Source organism: Cheilinus undulatus, linkage group 21, assembly GCF_018320785.1.
Source record: "Cheilinus undulatus linkage group 21, ASM1832078v1, whole genome shotgun sequence".
Taxonomy (NCBI): domain Eukaryota; kingdom Metazoa; phylum Chordata; class Actinopteri; order Labriformes; family Labridae; genus Cheilinus; species Cheilinus undulatus.
Window position 1 is genome coordinate 3,237,615 of NC_054885.1, and position 13,587 is coordinate 3,251,201.

A 13,587-nucleotide genomic window follows, 5' to 3' on the forward strand; every position below is an offset into this window, starting at 1 on the left:
ATACTACAGCTACATCCAAGCTAATCCCTATACTGGGTGTCATTGTTTACAACTAAACCTTGTCAGTAGCTCCGCCCCGTTCTCCTCTAATGATGCTGATTGGTCCGGTCCATTCTCAGCTGTTTTAGATTGGAGCTTTGCAACATGGATCAGCCTGATAACAGACATGGAATCTGGACAATCCATCTGCTTTGCAAGGCTAGCATGGCGTCTGAATCCAGGCATATTGTGTTAGAGTTAACCTCGCAAAGCCAGTGGATTGGTCAGATTTCATGTCTGTCATCTGATCACGAAACCTATTTGCTGCATCATAAAATAGATTCTAAATATTCTAAATAAATATCTAAGGCTTTCTGGAGGATAATAATGGTGTTCAGTTTAGTCTATTTGCCTTCCTGGTAAAATCTCTTGTGGCTATTACTCACTATTACCAAGGATCTTATACAAATCACCTTAACAATGCTGAAATATCCCTTTAATTGGGGAGTTACTGGAGCTAGGGTTGACATGATGCTCTTATTTTGGCTTTCCCTATTACAACAGGTAAAATCAATCAATTTAGATCCATTTTTGATGCCAAAGTAACAAAATTAGAAGCTCTAATCCCAATCAGTCAGAGATTTTATCATCCAAAGAGTTAAATTTCACTACTTTAATCCGTAGTATTTTACTGATTAAAGCCATCAGTCTATCCATACTGTCCCCCCGCCCTCACTGACCTCCTCCTCCTCATCCTGAACCTCCCTCCGTCCTTCCTGCTCTCCTCTTAAATGGGTCGCGTGGTTCATCTGTTCCCACGGTGACAGCCAGCAGAACAGATGGAGGCGGCTCTCATCCTCTTATTGTTCCCCTCCCGTTGGACCTCAGCTCGCAGAAAACACACACCAGGAATCACCAAACCAGCGAGGAGCGCCCCATCCTCCTCCTCCGTAACACCGACACGGGGCAGAGAGGGGGGGGGGGGCAAAGGAGGCCGGCCGGAGACGGTCCGGGAGAGATGTGGGTCATGTGTGCTCAGAGGGGATAAGACATCCATACAGGAAACACAAAAGGTCCTATAGGAAGCTTCAGACGGCTTAGAGAGGAAACACAAAGGGCACTTTCTCCATCAGGGAGAGGAGAGTTCATAAACAAGTCAGTACGGAGACATTTAGGGACAAAAAGGACAGGAATCTCTGCCTCTACTGCCAAGATTTAACAGATTTATTCTCAAAGTAAAGGTGTCTGCTTTTATATAAAAAGGAATGATATATTTAAGAGATATTAAATGTGATAATGTGAGGGAAAACAATGCAAAGTTAAACAAAATATATAAAACGACAGTATTTAGATATAAATATCCTCCTGTTGTGCAGATATAGTCAATGAGGATGCATGCAAACACAACAAAAAGCTTCTGAAAGGATGCACAAGTGAGCCATTAAGAATAAAAGGATTTCCACATTACAGGAACATGAAGTAGATTATTTTCCTCATGGTGTCTCATATTTTTACTGCAGTGTAAAAACGATGGCACAGACGACACTGCTGCCACATTTTAACTCCTCTTTATGGTCGAGTCTTCCCCATGCAACACATGCAAAATAAAAATAAATGCACCAATGGATGCTGTTCATTTAAGGCAGGGGTGTCAGACTCAATCCCAGCGGGGGCCAGAATCTGGATTGAGTTCTAACCTGAGGGCTGACCAGGGTCAACATTTAACCAAACACTGTCAACCTCTTTTTCACCACTGATGAATTATGGGAAGTAAAAAAAAAACAACTGAGCGTTGACGATAAAGGATTTTTGGATTTTAAAAAGTCAAAATGATAAGTTTATAAGATCAAAATCTGAAGTAAAAAGGCAAACTTATTAGTTCAAAAGGTCAAAACACAAAATTATAAGAAAAATAGAGTAGAAAAAATAATATACAAGGCAGAAATATGAGACTGAAAGTCAAAATCATGAATCTAAAAGAACAAAATATGAGACAAAATTCACAACTGTGTATTTACAAGGTGAAATATGAGAATATGAATTAAAAATTTGTGAGTTTTAAAGGTGAAATATGAGATAAAATAAAAAATCATGAGTTTTGTAAGTGCAAAATGTGAGGTATAATTTAAAATCATTACTTTCAAGGCTAAATATGGTATGAAATTAAGAATCATGAGTTCAAAAGGACAAAATATGAGGGAAAGAAATCAATATCATGTCTTAAACGGTCACAATATGAGAAAAAAGGCTGAAATTATTCATTGCAAAGGCCAAAATATGAAATAAAAATGTTGTTATTTAAAGGGCAGGAAAAAGTCATGGAAAAATAGTTTATGTTAAGATAACAGCTGCAAGAAATCTTCTGTTTGAATAAATAATGACGGCTTGAAATTCCTGCAATAATTTCCCATCCTTTCTTTCAGTAAAAATCAACATCAGATATCAGCAAAAATGTATTTATCTTTATTTAAACTCATTTACAATGACATCGAGCATATAAAGACAGAAAATGCATGATATAAAACATATTCTAAAGATATAAAGTACAGTAACATATAACAAAATACATAATAATACCCAGAAATGGCACATCAAAGTCAGTTAAAACAGGTGCAATCAGAGGACAAGAAATTCAGAATCAGTGATGGATGGAGCAAAGAAGCTAAAGGCAGATCTGCTGAGCTCAGCATGAACTCTCAGAACCTGGAGCCAAAAATCCAGCGTATGTATCTGTAGTTTATAGAAGATCTCTGATCAGTACTGTTAAGAATTTAGTTCATGTAGTGACAGGCGCTAATTCACCAGGGTTTATTAAAATGTGTCCCTCAGCTTCCTCACACAGAAAGAAACAGCTGTGAAATAATTATTGCCAATAACAGGAAGCTCTGAGGCTCAGTAGCATTAGTGCTGCTGTGAGTCTGCAGAAAGCCAGTGTGCTGCACATGATCGCCCTCTGCTGGTCAGATGCAGACATTACAGTCCACATAAAATCAGGTTTGCTGATCTGTCATTTTAGTGGAGGGTGAGTTTGTGTTGATATTTCTCAGGGTTCTCGAGGATCCTTGAGAAGTCTCATAAAATCTCAGTTTGTAATGTTTGAAATGTAAGGCCTTAAAAAGTTTAATTTCTGCCAGTGAGAGGGCTTGAATTAAAGACTTTTTCGTGTTTTCTTACATGATTCTGATCAATTTTCTATTCACAAAAAGCTTTATTAGCATGAAAATGAGAACTTTCATTGCCAAAGCAAATCACAATAAAAACATTCAGAGATTGAAATTCACAAAATCAAAGATTTCTCTGTTGGGAGGAGACTGAACGGTCTCTGACAGGCTCTGATGTATTCAGCAGCATCTGTGCAGACGACTCTTTCTTCTCCTGATCGGTCTTTTTTTTGCCTCCATGGTCGTCTAAGTAACAGCTGACATCAGTTACTGCAAACAGGCCTGTATATATGCATGCATGTAGATAGAGTAGAGGCATAATGTGCCAGAAATCATCAAATCTGGGCGTTTAAAGCCAACACTATGGGACATTTTATAAACTGTGTTTGAAATAAAAATAGATATATAACTAAGTAAATAAAATATAGATAGAATAATAATATAAAATGAATAAGTAAATAATATAAAATAAAAATAAAATATAAGATAAGATAAAAATGAATAATAAAAAATAAAATAATATAAAATAATTAATCATAATAATAATATTAAAAAAAATAAAAATGTATTATTATTTATAATAATAATAATATAAAATAAATAATATAAAAATAGAAGAAATAAATAAAAATATCCTGCCCTGGTCTGGTGACTCAGAAATCTTATATTTTTCATTTTTGACTGTTTGCCGTGCAAAAAGTCTTAAATTAGATTTTTTTTTAAGTTCATAGGAGCCCTGATTTCTGTTTGCTGTTGTAGAAAAATGATTAAAACATGCAGATTCAAAGTCAGCAATCACATTTATTAGGGCTGGGAAATTCATCGAAAATCTGATTAAATTGCAATTTTCAAATTGCAGAAGGTGCAATATTTCTTTGACCTGAAATGTGTGTCAAAATACCAGTTTTATACTTTTTTTTGGAGCAGAGATGTTTGCATGACATATGCAATAATTCAAGTAAAAAAATTTGAAATAGTCTACAAAAAATCCTACCTTCTTACTGTATTACATTTTTCTTATTTTATATGACAAAAATGACAAAAACCCTGCAACGCAACAATTCACATCCAAATTGCAATACGAGTCAAAATCATTAGGATTCAATGTTTTTAAAAACATTTTCAGCCGTTGTTTAGGAATGAAGGAAAGCTGAGGAATAATCGTGTATCAAATCGCAATATTGGGGGAAAAAAATCGCACTTTGATAATTTTCCAAAATCATTGGCCCTGATATTTATTACATATAATTTTATATAATAAAATAACTGAAATGTTTGAACAATATAAAAACCATCATCCATAGGAATAGAAATATTTTTTATCATTGATGTTCTTGTGTTTCAAATACCCGGGCCAGACGTGGCCATCGAACAGGCCGGGTGGATCTGGCACCGTGTAGTTCCTAGAGCATTCAAATTCAAATCAAAATTTGGCCTAGTGCAGTTTTAAACTGCAGACAGTAAAACAGTTCTGTAACCTGTTAAAATACCAGTTTCATACTTTTTTTTTTTTTTCTTGCAGCAGAGATGTTATCCTTTACACATTCTGCAAAAATTCATGTTTTTGTAGAACAATTTCAAAAAATCCTACTTTTCTCAATTTTGTCTGTTTTTCTTTATCAAGCGAGAGCAACTTTTTTATGCTGTAATGGATTTCAAATTTGCAACATAAGCCAAAATAATCACAGTCAGATGTTTTTCAAAACCCTTCATCCCAACGTTAATGTATCTAATACTGTGTCTGTAATATTAAATGTTTTTTGCATATGTTTGTTGAATAATACACAAGATAAGGAACCTAAAAATAATTGCAAACAATCACAATGCTTGAAAAAAAAAATCACAATTAGTTTATTTTTGCAAATCTAGGATGTTTGCAGCTTTTTATATTTAAAACCATCTTTACAGAGATTATGACATCAGGAGCTCACAAATCGGTGCTTTCAAACACAGTCTCCTAGAGGTGTGCTCTAATGGTGAGATTTCAAAACAAAAGGCTGCTCTAATCGCGATTGACTTTCACAATCCTGGTCTAAACAGTCTGGCCCTCAGGACTTCTCATTGGAGCAAATCTGGCCCCAGACTCAATATGAGTTTGACACCCCTGAAATATGATAAACAGATATTTTTTCAAAGCTGTCAGGCACTTGTTAAATCTCAAAGTGTGTCGGTTTGATGTAGAATGCTTTATTGCTTGTGTTTGTTGGAAAATACATGAGATGAGGAACTTCAGGAATAATCACATTTCAAATTGCTATATTGGGTAAAGAAATCTCAATTCAATTATTTTCCCAAATGGCTCAGCCCTGGCGTAGGGTGGTGTAAATGTACTCCGAAACCGCTCAGCCCCTCTGTGTGTGTGTTAAACGCCGCTCTGCTCTCTGCGTGTGTAAATTCTCTGGTTCTGTCACGTCCATGTCTGGTGCTGCTTTGGTTCTGGTGCTGTTTTCTGTCTCTGGGATCGAGCGTTTGCTTCTTTTTTTTATTTATTTGGCCTTCTACTCATCCACTAACCTGCATGCTGCCCGCTAACACCTCAGCTAACGGTGAGTGCTCCGACATTTAACACGCTAACGTGCATTTAGAGGCTCCTTTACTGCAGAAAACATGTTATTGTTTTATACTTCAGCATTAGAAGTCTGTGGTGGTGGTTTTCAGTTTCAGTTCTGCAGTGATGCTGCAGCTGAACCTGGAAGGCTGGTGTAAAAAAATCTGGCATTTTATTTCCAGTCCTAGCCGGTTCTCCTGTAGCCAATCAGATCGTCTTATGGGCGGGACTGTGGAGAGTGAAAACAGAGCTGCAGAGCCCTGTAGTGAAGCAAAACCTGCACAGTTTTCAATGCATTTTATTGCTGATTGATGAAATTTAATGCAGATCTGGACACTAGGCCAAATGCAGAATACCAGCCCTGATAATTGGCCATCCTGACATGTGGTTGACTCTTAATTCAGGCCACCCCTGAGTACGTCACTGCTACAGACGGGCCACATCAGTCAGAAACATCTGGACACCTACTGGGTTACTTTCATGGGTTTCTGGATTATTGCTGGTGCAGCATAGACTTCAAGATGATGGAACCTGAAGAGCTAAATTCATTTCCAGGTTTCAGGGTCATTCCTGCAGCTCTCTTTGTCTGATTAAAGACATTAACTTTGAAGAATAAACTCAAAAGCATAATTTTACTCAGAGATCCACAGTCAACTGCATTAAAAAGAGCAGTTATAATGGATTCAATAGCATAGTCTGAATATCTAAAATGATTTAAAATGAGTCCTAGTCTAGTCTTTGGTTTTAAAAGTCTGTGTTTAACTCTCCATTACTGAATCTCCGTCTCATGTCTCTCCACAGAGCGGCCGAATGATCTCCATATCTTTTTTTCTTCCAGCTGATCAGCGATGGCGACGACGAGCGATGGAATACGACTCGGCTGCGTCTCGACTCTGCCGCCTGAAGGATTTCAAACTCCTTCGTTTGGCGTCAGGGCTGCTTGTGAATAGCAAACGTCTTTACACCAAAGTGCCTTGAAAAAAAAATTCTGCGTTTTTACCCGTCTGAGTTTGTGTTGAAGAGTTTTAAAGGCGAAGGAGTGTGGGAGTGTGAAGTTCTAACGTAGAGGCAGAGAGAAAACAGTGTGACATGTTTGTTTCCAGCTATTTAACTGTGATCTAATAAAGTTTAGTCTGACTCTAGTTATCGTGAAGAAACCCTAACTTTAGACTGACTCCTCACGGCCGTTCTCTCCTGAACCGCTGTCAGGGAAAGTCGACAGAAGCAGCAGAAGCTCTTCAGGCTTCACTTCTTGGTTGTTTATTTGAAGTTTTCAATTCGTTTCTGTTTGCTTGAAATGTTTAAAATAATGCAATAAATGTGTGAAACTGTCCACTGGCTGTTTGTTGTGTTTGTTTAATCAGAGTGTGTTGATTAGAGCTGCATCATTTTTGTGTCTGTGTCTCCTTACAGTCAGGCAGCGAAGGGGAAGTTTCACTGTCCCAATACGAAAGGCCTACAGCTCCTATGAAACAGTGGTTCTCAACCTTGGGGTCAGGACCCCTTTGGGGGTCGCGAGACACTGAGAGGGGGTCACCAGATGCCTTAAAAAAACTAAGAATATTTTTTTAATTACACTGTTGCCACTTTACACAAATTTGACCCAATTTCAATCCTTTTTTATCACTTTTTAACACCAATTTAGCCAACTTTAACACATTTTTGCCACTTAAAACCCATTTTTGTCCATTTTAATTTTTTTTCCTCCCTGTTTTTGCCACTTTTAAACCAATTCTTGCCACTTTCTGCCTCTTGTTGCCTCTATCAACCACTTTTTACACCCCCTTTTGCCCATTTTAACCACAGTTAACCCATTTTTTGCCAGTTTATATTAATTTTTCATCCCAGTCCACCTGATTTCCACCAATTTTTTTGCACTTGAAAGCCATTTCAGCCACTTTTTAATCCCCTTGCACCACTTTTTGTGCCCATTTTGCCACTTTTATCCATACTGAATACTGGTGAACCAGTGGCTTGTCCTTCCAGACACAGGTGTCTTTATACTACAATCACTGAGACACGTTGACTGCACTCAGGTGATCCTCATTCCACTAACTGTGAGACCGCTAGCACCAGGTCAGCCACTTTAGAAGGGCACTCATTTTTAATAAATTGAAATTACTCTATAGAAATCTGTTTTTACTCTAGCCAAATTAAATAGGCCATGATTAATTTATAGAATTAATAAAAAGGCACAGTGTATGGATCTTAATTGACTCACATTAATGCAGTATTATTCACATTTTTATATTATTTATCCATATTTTTTATCAGTTGAATGAAGGGCCATTCATAGTTGGACGACCTTCTGGCATTTGCCTAAATTCCAGATGACCATCCTGTCACTGGCGGCCATCTCTGACCCCACTAAAGAGAGTCCAAATAGACTGAAAAGGCTGCGTGGTTCTTCTTTTCTCCTCATCATGACCCAATAAGAATATTTTTCAGTTACTGTTTGGAGAACTTGTTGTCCTTTCAAAAGTCCTCTGCATAACTTTGAACAGTCTTCAGATTAAAGGGATTAATGGGGTACGTTTGAGCCAACATTGTTTGGTAGCCCAATCTTTGCCAAAAACTCCTAAATTCCACGGAGAAACTGAACCCATCTGTTACACTGTGTAGCCTAGGAGTCCTTCTTAAAGGAGCAATGCTCACTAAAATCACTGGAGGCTACGTACCACATACGGCCCAACTTTAAAAATACTGAAACACATCCTGTCACATGGAGGTAAACACTCCGTTATCACGCTGCTGAGCAGCACGCCTGTCATACAAGCGTCTACATGTCTGTCTGTTTACTTCCCAGGGTGCAACAGGAGCAGCTGGCGGCCATCTTTCAGCTTCTGAGGGAGAACCAGGAGGCGCTGGGGGAGGTGACGGAGGGAGACATGGAGGAGCAGATGAAGCTGTACTCGCTCTGAGACGCCTGGATGTAAAGATAGAGACTGTAGTAGGGCTGGGCAACACGTCCAGTTTTTAAGAGTCTGTGTTCAAACCAGATATCATTTATACTGACAGGATTCATGTTGATTTAATAAAAGCATAGCTGTCAGGCCTAATACTCAGGAAGAAGCTTGTTTACAGTAACTATAATCTTATTTATTTATTTATTTAGGAGTATTTATTATACCCATCTGACACCATGACCACAAAAACAGAAGTCCTAGACACCCAGCTGGACATTACAGCTAAACTCTTTTACGCTGTCTGCACAAATACAAGAGTACGATTATTCTCTGACATCAGCGGTGAGTTCAGTCACCCAGGCTCCCAAAGCATGCTGGGAAGCATTTCACTCCATTTCTGGTCTAGCTTTGCATTCCCATCACAGTAGCACCGCTCTGCTCCTCCTCACTGGAAATAGGCGCCACGTCTGTTTCCAACGCCATCACCCCACCTGATGTTTAATGAAGGAGAAAAGCTGTTAAAAGTGCCCTTCCTGATTTTACATTCAGATGTTCCCAGAATGCTTTGTGAGGCGCTCACTCTTTTGTTATTGTTTTGATTGATTGCCCCCTGGTGGCAGAATTTATATTCTAGGGTCAGGACCCTCTAGCGCAGTGGTTCTCAACCTTAAGGTCAGGACCCCCTTGGGGGTCGCAGGACACTGAGAGGAGGTCACCAGATGCCTTAAAAAAAAAACTAAGAATATTTTTTTAATTACACTGTTGCCACTTTACACGAATTTGACCCAATTTCAATCCTTTTTTTTATCACTTAACACCAATTTAGCCAATTTTAACACATTTTTTGCCACTTAAAACCTATTTTTGTCCATTTTAATTTTTTTCCTCCCTGTTTTTGCCACTTTTAAACCAATTCTTGCCACTTTCTGCCTCGTGTTGCCTCTATCAACTACTTTTTACACTCCTTTTTGCCCATTTTAACAACAGTTAACCAATTTTTGTCATTATATATCAATTTTTCACCCCAGCCCACCTAATTTCCAATTTCTTTGCACTTGAAAGCCATTTCAGCCACTTTTTAATCCCCTTTTACCACTTTTTGTGTCGATTTTGCCACTTTTATCCAATTTTTGCCACTTTTAGCCCATATATGTTCTTTAAAAATCTAATTTCATCACCTTTTCCAGCATTTTTTGCCCTTACTAAACAATTTTAGCAATTTTTAACCCATTTTAATGACGTTTTTAAACACGTTATTTTCATTTAAAAAAGGCTATTTACTGCACAAATGAATAAATAAAGATATTTGTTTCTTTGATAAGAGTGGTTATTATTCAGGTCAAATTTAAAATATGGTTTTCACAGCTTAACTTTACAGTGGACCGTGGTTTTGCTGACCTCCATGGGCCCCCAGTTCAGCTGGATCCCAGAAGCCTCCCCCTTTATCCCCCCTTATGAACGGCCTTGTCTGCACATGACTGTTCCAAATTGTGCATGGCTGTTCAACCACCTTCAGGTACAGCAGGGTCCCCGGTCTCTGGCACCTTTATTTTGGGGATCATGGTCCGAAAAGTTTGAGAACCCCTGCTCTAGCGCCCCCCTTATGGAGAAACTGCGACCTACATTTATTCTATTTTCCAATCAGAGCCAAATGTTTTACATGAAAGTTGGGCTACATGAGACGAAAGAGGCAAAAAAACAAACAGATGTAGAGATGTCCTTCAAAATAAAAGCATTAGACGGTTTGTAGCAGTTTGTCTGCAATGCTTGAGAACAATTATGAAAAATAATCCAGTAACAGGGTTGTAGGACTTCTATTTTTTTTGCTGTGGTTTCAAACTGGTTTTGTTAATGTTTAATTTTTACTAGAATCATATCAAAGTTTATCATTCTGCTGCTGTGGCATGGCCATTCACTAATGGTCCACATGGCCCAGCCCTGGTCTGTATGATGTTTTAACTTAAATGTTTTATCTTTTTCTTTTTTTAACTGCTATATTTAACAAAAATTCTCTGACCATCGCTGCAAACTGAGATTCTGAATGTCACTGATGCTCTAAATCACAGTATTGTTATTTAAATATGACAGAAGCAAACACAAGGGGTCAAATCCTCTCTGAGTATTAATACGTGCATTATTGGGTTTCTATTTCTGAATTAAACTTTGCAGCTAAATTAAACAGCGCTTCAATAAAGTGAAAAACAACCTTAATATTTAAAAAAAATGTTTAATGTTGGATTTTGTTCAGAATATGATGAACTGTACATACATTTTACTCTGTGAACTGTGAAATGTAAAGTTTTTTAAATGTTTTTTTAAAGCTATCCATGTAATAAATACTGTAAACACTGATCAGTGAAGGACTTTTTTATAAATGTGTTTTTATGCCCTTAATCAGATAGGACAGTGGGTAATACAGGGAACCAGGGAGAGAAAGAGGGGAATGACATGGTGGGAGAGGAGCCACAGGCTGCATTTGGAACCAGACCACCCTCTTCATCAACAACAGTCTCTGCAGGAGGGGAGCACGGGTAACCATGAGGCTGCCAGCAGCTTGGCTCAGGATTTTTATTCAGTTATATCTCACTAGAATCAAACTTCAGGTCTAAAATGGTCAGATTATGTTAGAAGATTTGACAAACAGAGATGATAACCAGTTAGAACCTGTGGTCCAGCCAGGCTAGTAGTTTCCTCCAGAGTATAGTCTTAATGCTGATCGGAGTGGAAAGTAATGTATTACTTTTATTTACACTACTGTAATTGAGTAGTTTTTGAGTACAATTTAAAGGTCACATATTTTAACCTTTAAGACAAGTTTATATAGGTCACAGATGTCTTTAAAACGTGCCCATGAACACTCCAGTAATGGATTTATGCACGTCTAAAAACTCCTCTGTTTCAGCCCTGCTCAGAACGAGCCGTTTCTGTGTCTGTAGCTTTAAATGTTAGCGAGCTGTCTGACTCCGCCCCTCTCAGGAAATGGATGTGGCTCTCCTGATGTTAAAATGCAATTAGCAGACACTTTTATCCAAAGGAGGATCAGGAGAGGAGGGCGGAACTTTCTTTCAAGCGGGGAGGGCCAACCGAACCTGGGGGCGGAGCTAACTCCCCACATGACATCATGAGGGGAAAACCTGAGACGACTTGTTTTTTCTGAAAGGTGGAGAAAGAGAGGAGGGAGGGAATGGATTTTCCAGGTACTTGAGGGGATTGTGGACAGACCAGGGTCACATATTTTTGTTAGAAAAGCCTGAAAAGGTGATTTTTGCATATTATGTCCCCTTTAGAGTCAGTACTTTTACTTCTACTTAATTACTTTTTAACCAGAGTAACTATACTCACCTCTGTCGACTACGCTGTATTTCAAATTCTAGGGGATGTGTCGGCAGAGTTTCCCATCATGCCCTTGGGCAGAGATGTATTTTATGTTTTTCCTTGTGTTAAGATGTTTTTATTTTGGGCATTTTTTTAAGTTTATTTTTGCTGTTTTTGTTGTCAGACATATTTGCACCATGAGTGAAGTTTCCTCTGAGTTAGGGCTCCCACCTGTGATTTAGGATGCTGTCATACTGTAAGATATGTAACATTTTAAAAAGTGTAGTTTAACTTTGAGTGTGTACTGATAGCGACTCTTTTAAAGTGTTAAATTTAACTCTATATGAGTAAAATCAATTTTGTCAATTTCGCCGTGTGTCTGACTTTATTATAGAGGTGTGACTTTACCTGAACGACCTGTTTGAAGATCCTTTCTCTTGTTTTTCTGGCCAATAAGGAAAGAACAAATTTCACTGTACAAGTCCTTAAAGTAAACTTTAGATTGAATATTTTTACTTGCGTAGATTTATAGAGCAGTATTTTCATTTTTACTTAAGTAAAATTTAACCTTGGTGACTGTACTTTTACTTGAGTACAATAGTCAGGTACTTTTTCCTCCTCTGATGCTGATCTTGGCCAGTGGTTTTCAAATTTTTTTGCCCATTGCACACCTAAGGTTAAGCCAAATTCTGAAGGCACACCATATTTAAATCGATACAAAAGTGACTTTTTAAATAATGTTACAGTCAAGGTGGCCCAGAAAGGGAGATAAAGGGGAGAGCTTCCTGGGGCCCAGCCAACTGGAGGACCATGGAGATGGCAAAGGATACCAAAGATGAGTTAAAAGTGATTTAAAAAAAAAAAAAAACATGACAAATCGTGCAAAAAGTGGCAATAAAAAAGTGGTAATAAAAAAAGTGGCCAAACAATGGGTTGAAATGGGCAAAAATGGGGTTCAACTGGCCTAAAAGAAGGGTTAAATGTTGTAAAAAGTTGGTAAAAATGGCTCAAAAATGATTAAAAAAAAAGGGCAAAATTGGGTTAAAAAGTGGTCAAATAGAGGCAAAAGTTGGCAAAAATTGGCAAAAACGTGGCATAAATGGGTTAAAGTGTCAGAAAGGTGGCAAAATAAATCACAAGTGGCAAAAAAGGGTTAAAGTTGCTAAAAGGGGTTAAAAAGTAATGGGGGAAAGTAATAGGGAAACAATAGCAAAATTGGGCGAAAAGTAGCAAAGAGGTGGCAAAAATGGGTCAAAAGTAGTAATAAGAAGTGACAAAAATGCTAACAAAAAAGCAGCAAAATGGTTTGTCAAAAGAAGTGGCAAAAATGGGTAGAGGAATTGGTTAACTTGGTTTAAAGTAGTATGAATTAATAATTTCAACACCTATTTCAACCCAATAATGGCTCACCATGCTTTTTAGTTCTTAATGAGGAAACTGTTAGCCAGGATGCTAGCACCAATGCTACTGATCCAACACACATACACCGATATATCAATAAATCCCAACTGGGCAGGTCCCAGTCTCTGGGGTTTTTCTGGGGTCCAGAACTGTGGGCAGGCCTGGTTACAGTACCTGCCATAAAGTTGTAGTAATAACGTATGGTACACATTCCCACAGCACACCTAGACTTGCCTCAAGACACACTAGTGAGCCCTGCCACACCATTTGAGAACCA

The 13,587-nt window shown here is 38.1% G+C and overlaps 1 protein-coding gene across 2 annotated transcripts in view; it reads left to right on the forward strand.

Annotated features, from left to right (window-relative positions):
- si:ch73-366l1.5 (FILIA-N KH-like domain-containing protein) overlaps positions 1-7,021 on the forward strand; it is a 49,942-nt gene extending 42,921 nt beyond the window's left edge. The window contains exon 4 of one of the 2 annotated variants that reach the window (XM_041777727.1): positions 6,490-7,021. In XM_041777727.1, coding sequence (XP_041633661.1) covers positions 6,490-6,502 — 13 coding nt within the window. In that variant the 3' untranslated portion in view covers positions 6,503-7,021. The remainder of the gene's footprint in view (positions 1-6,489) is intronic. The other variant, XM_041777728.1, reaches the window with a different exon arrangement.
- Positions 7,022-13,587: the final 6,566 nt, after the last annotated feature.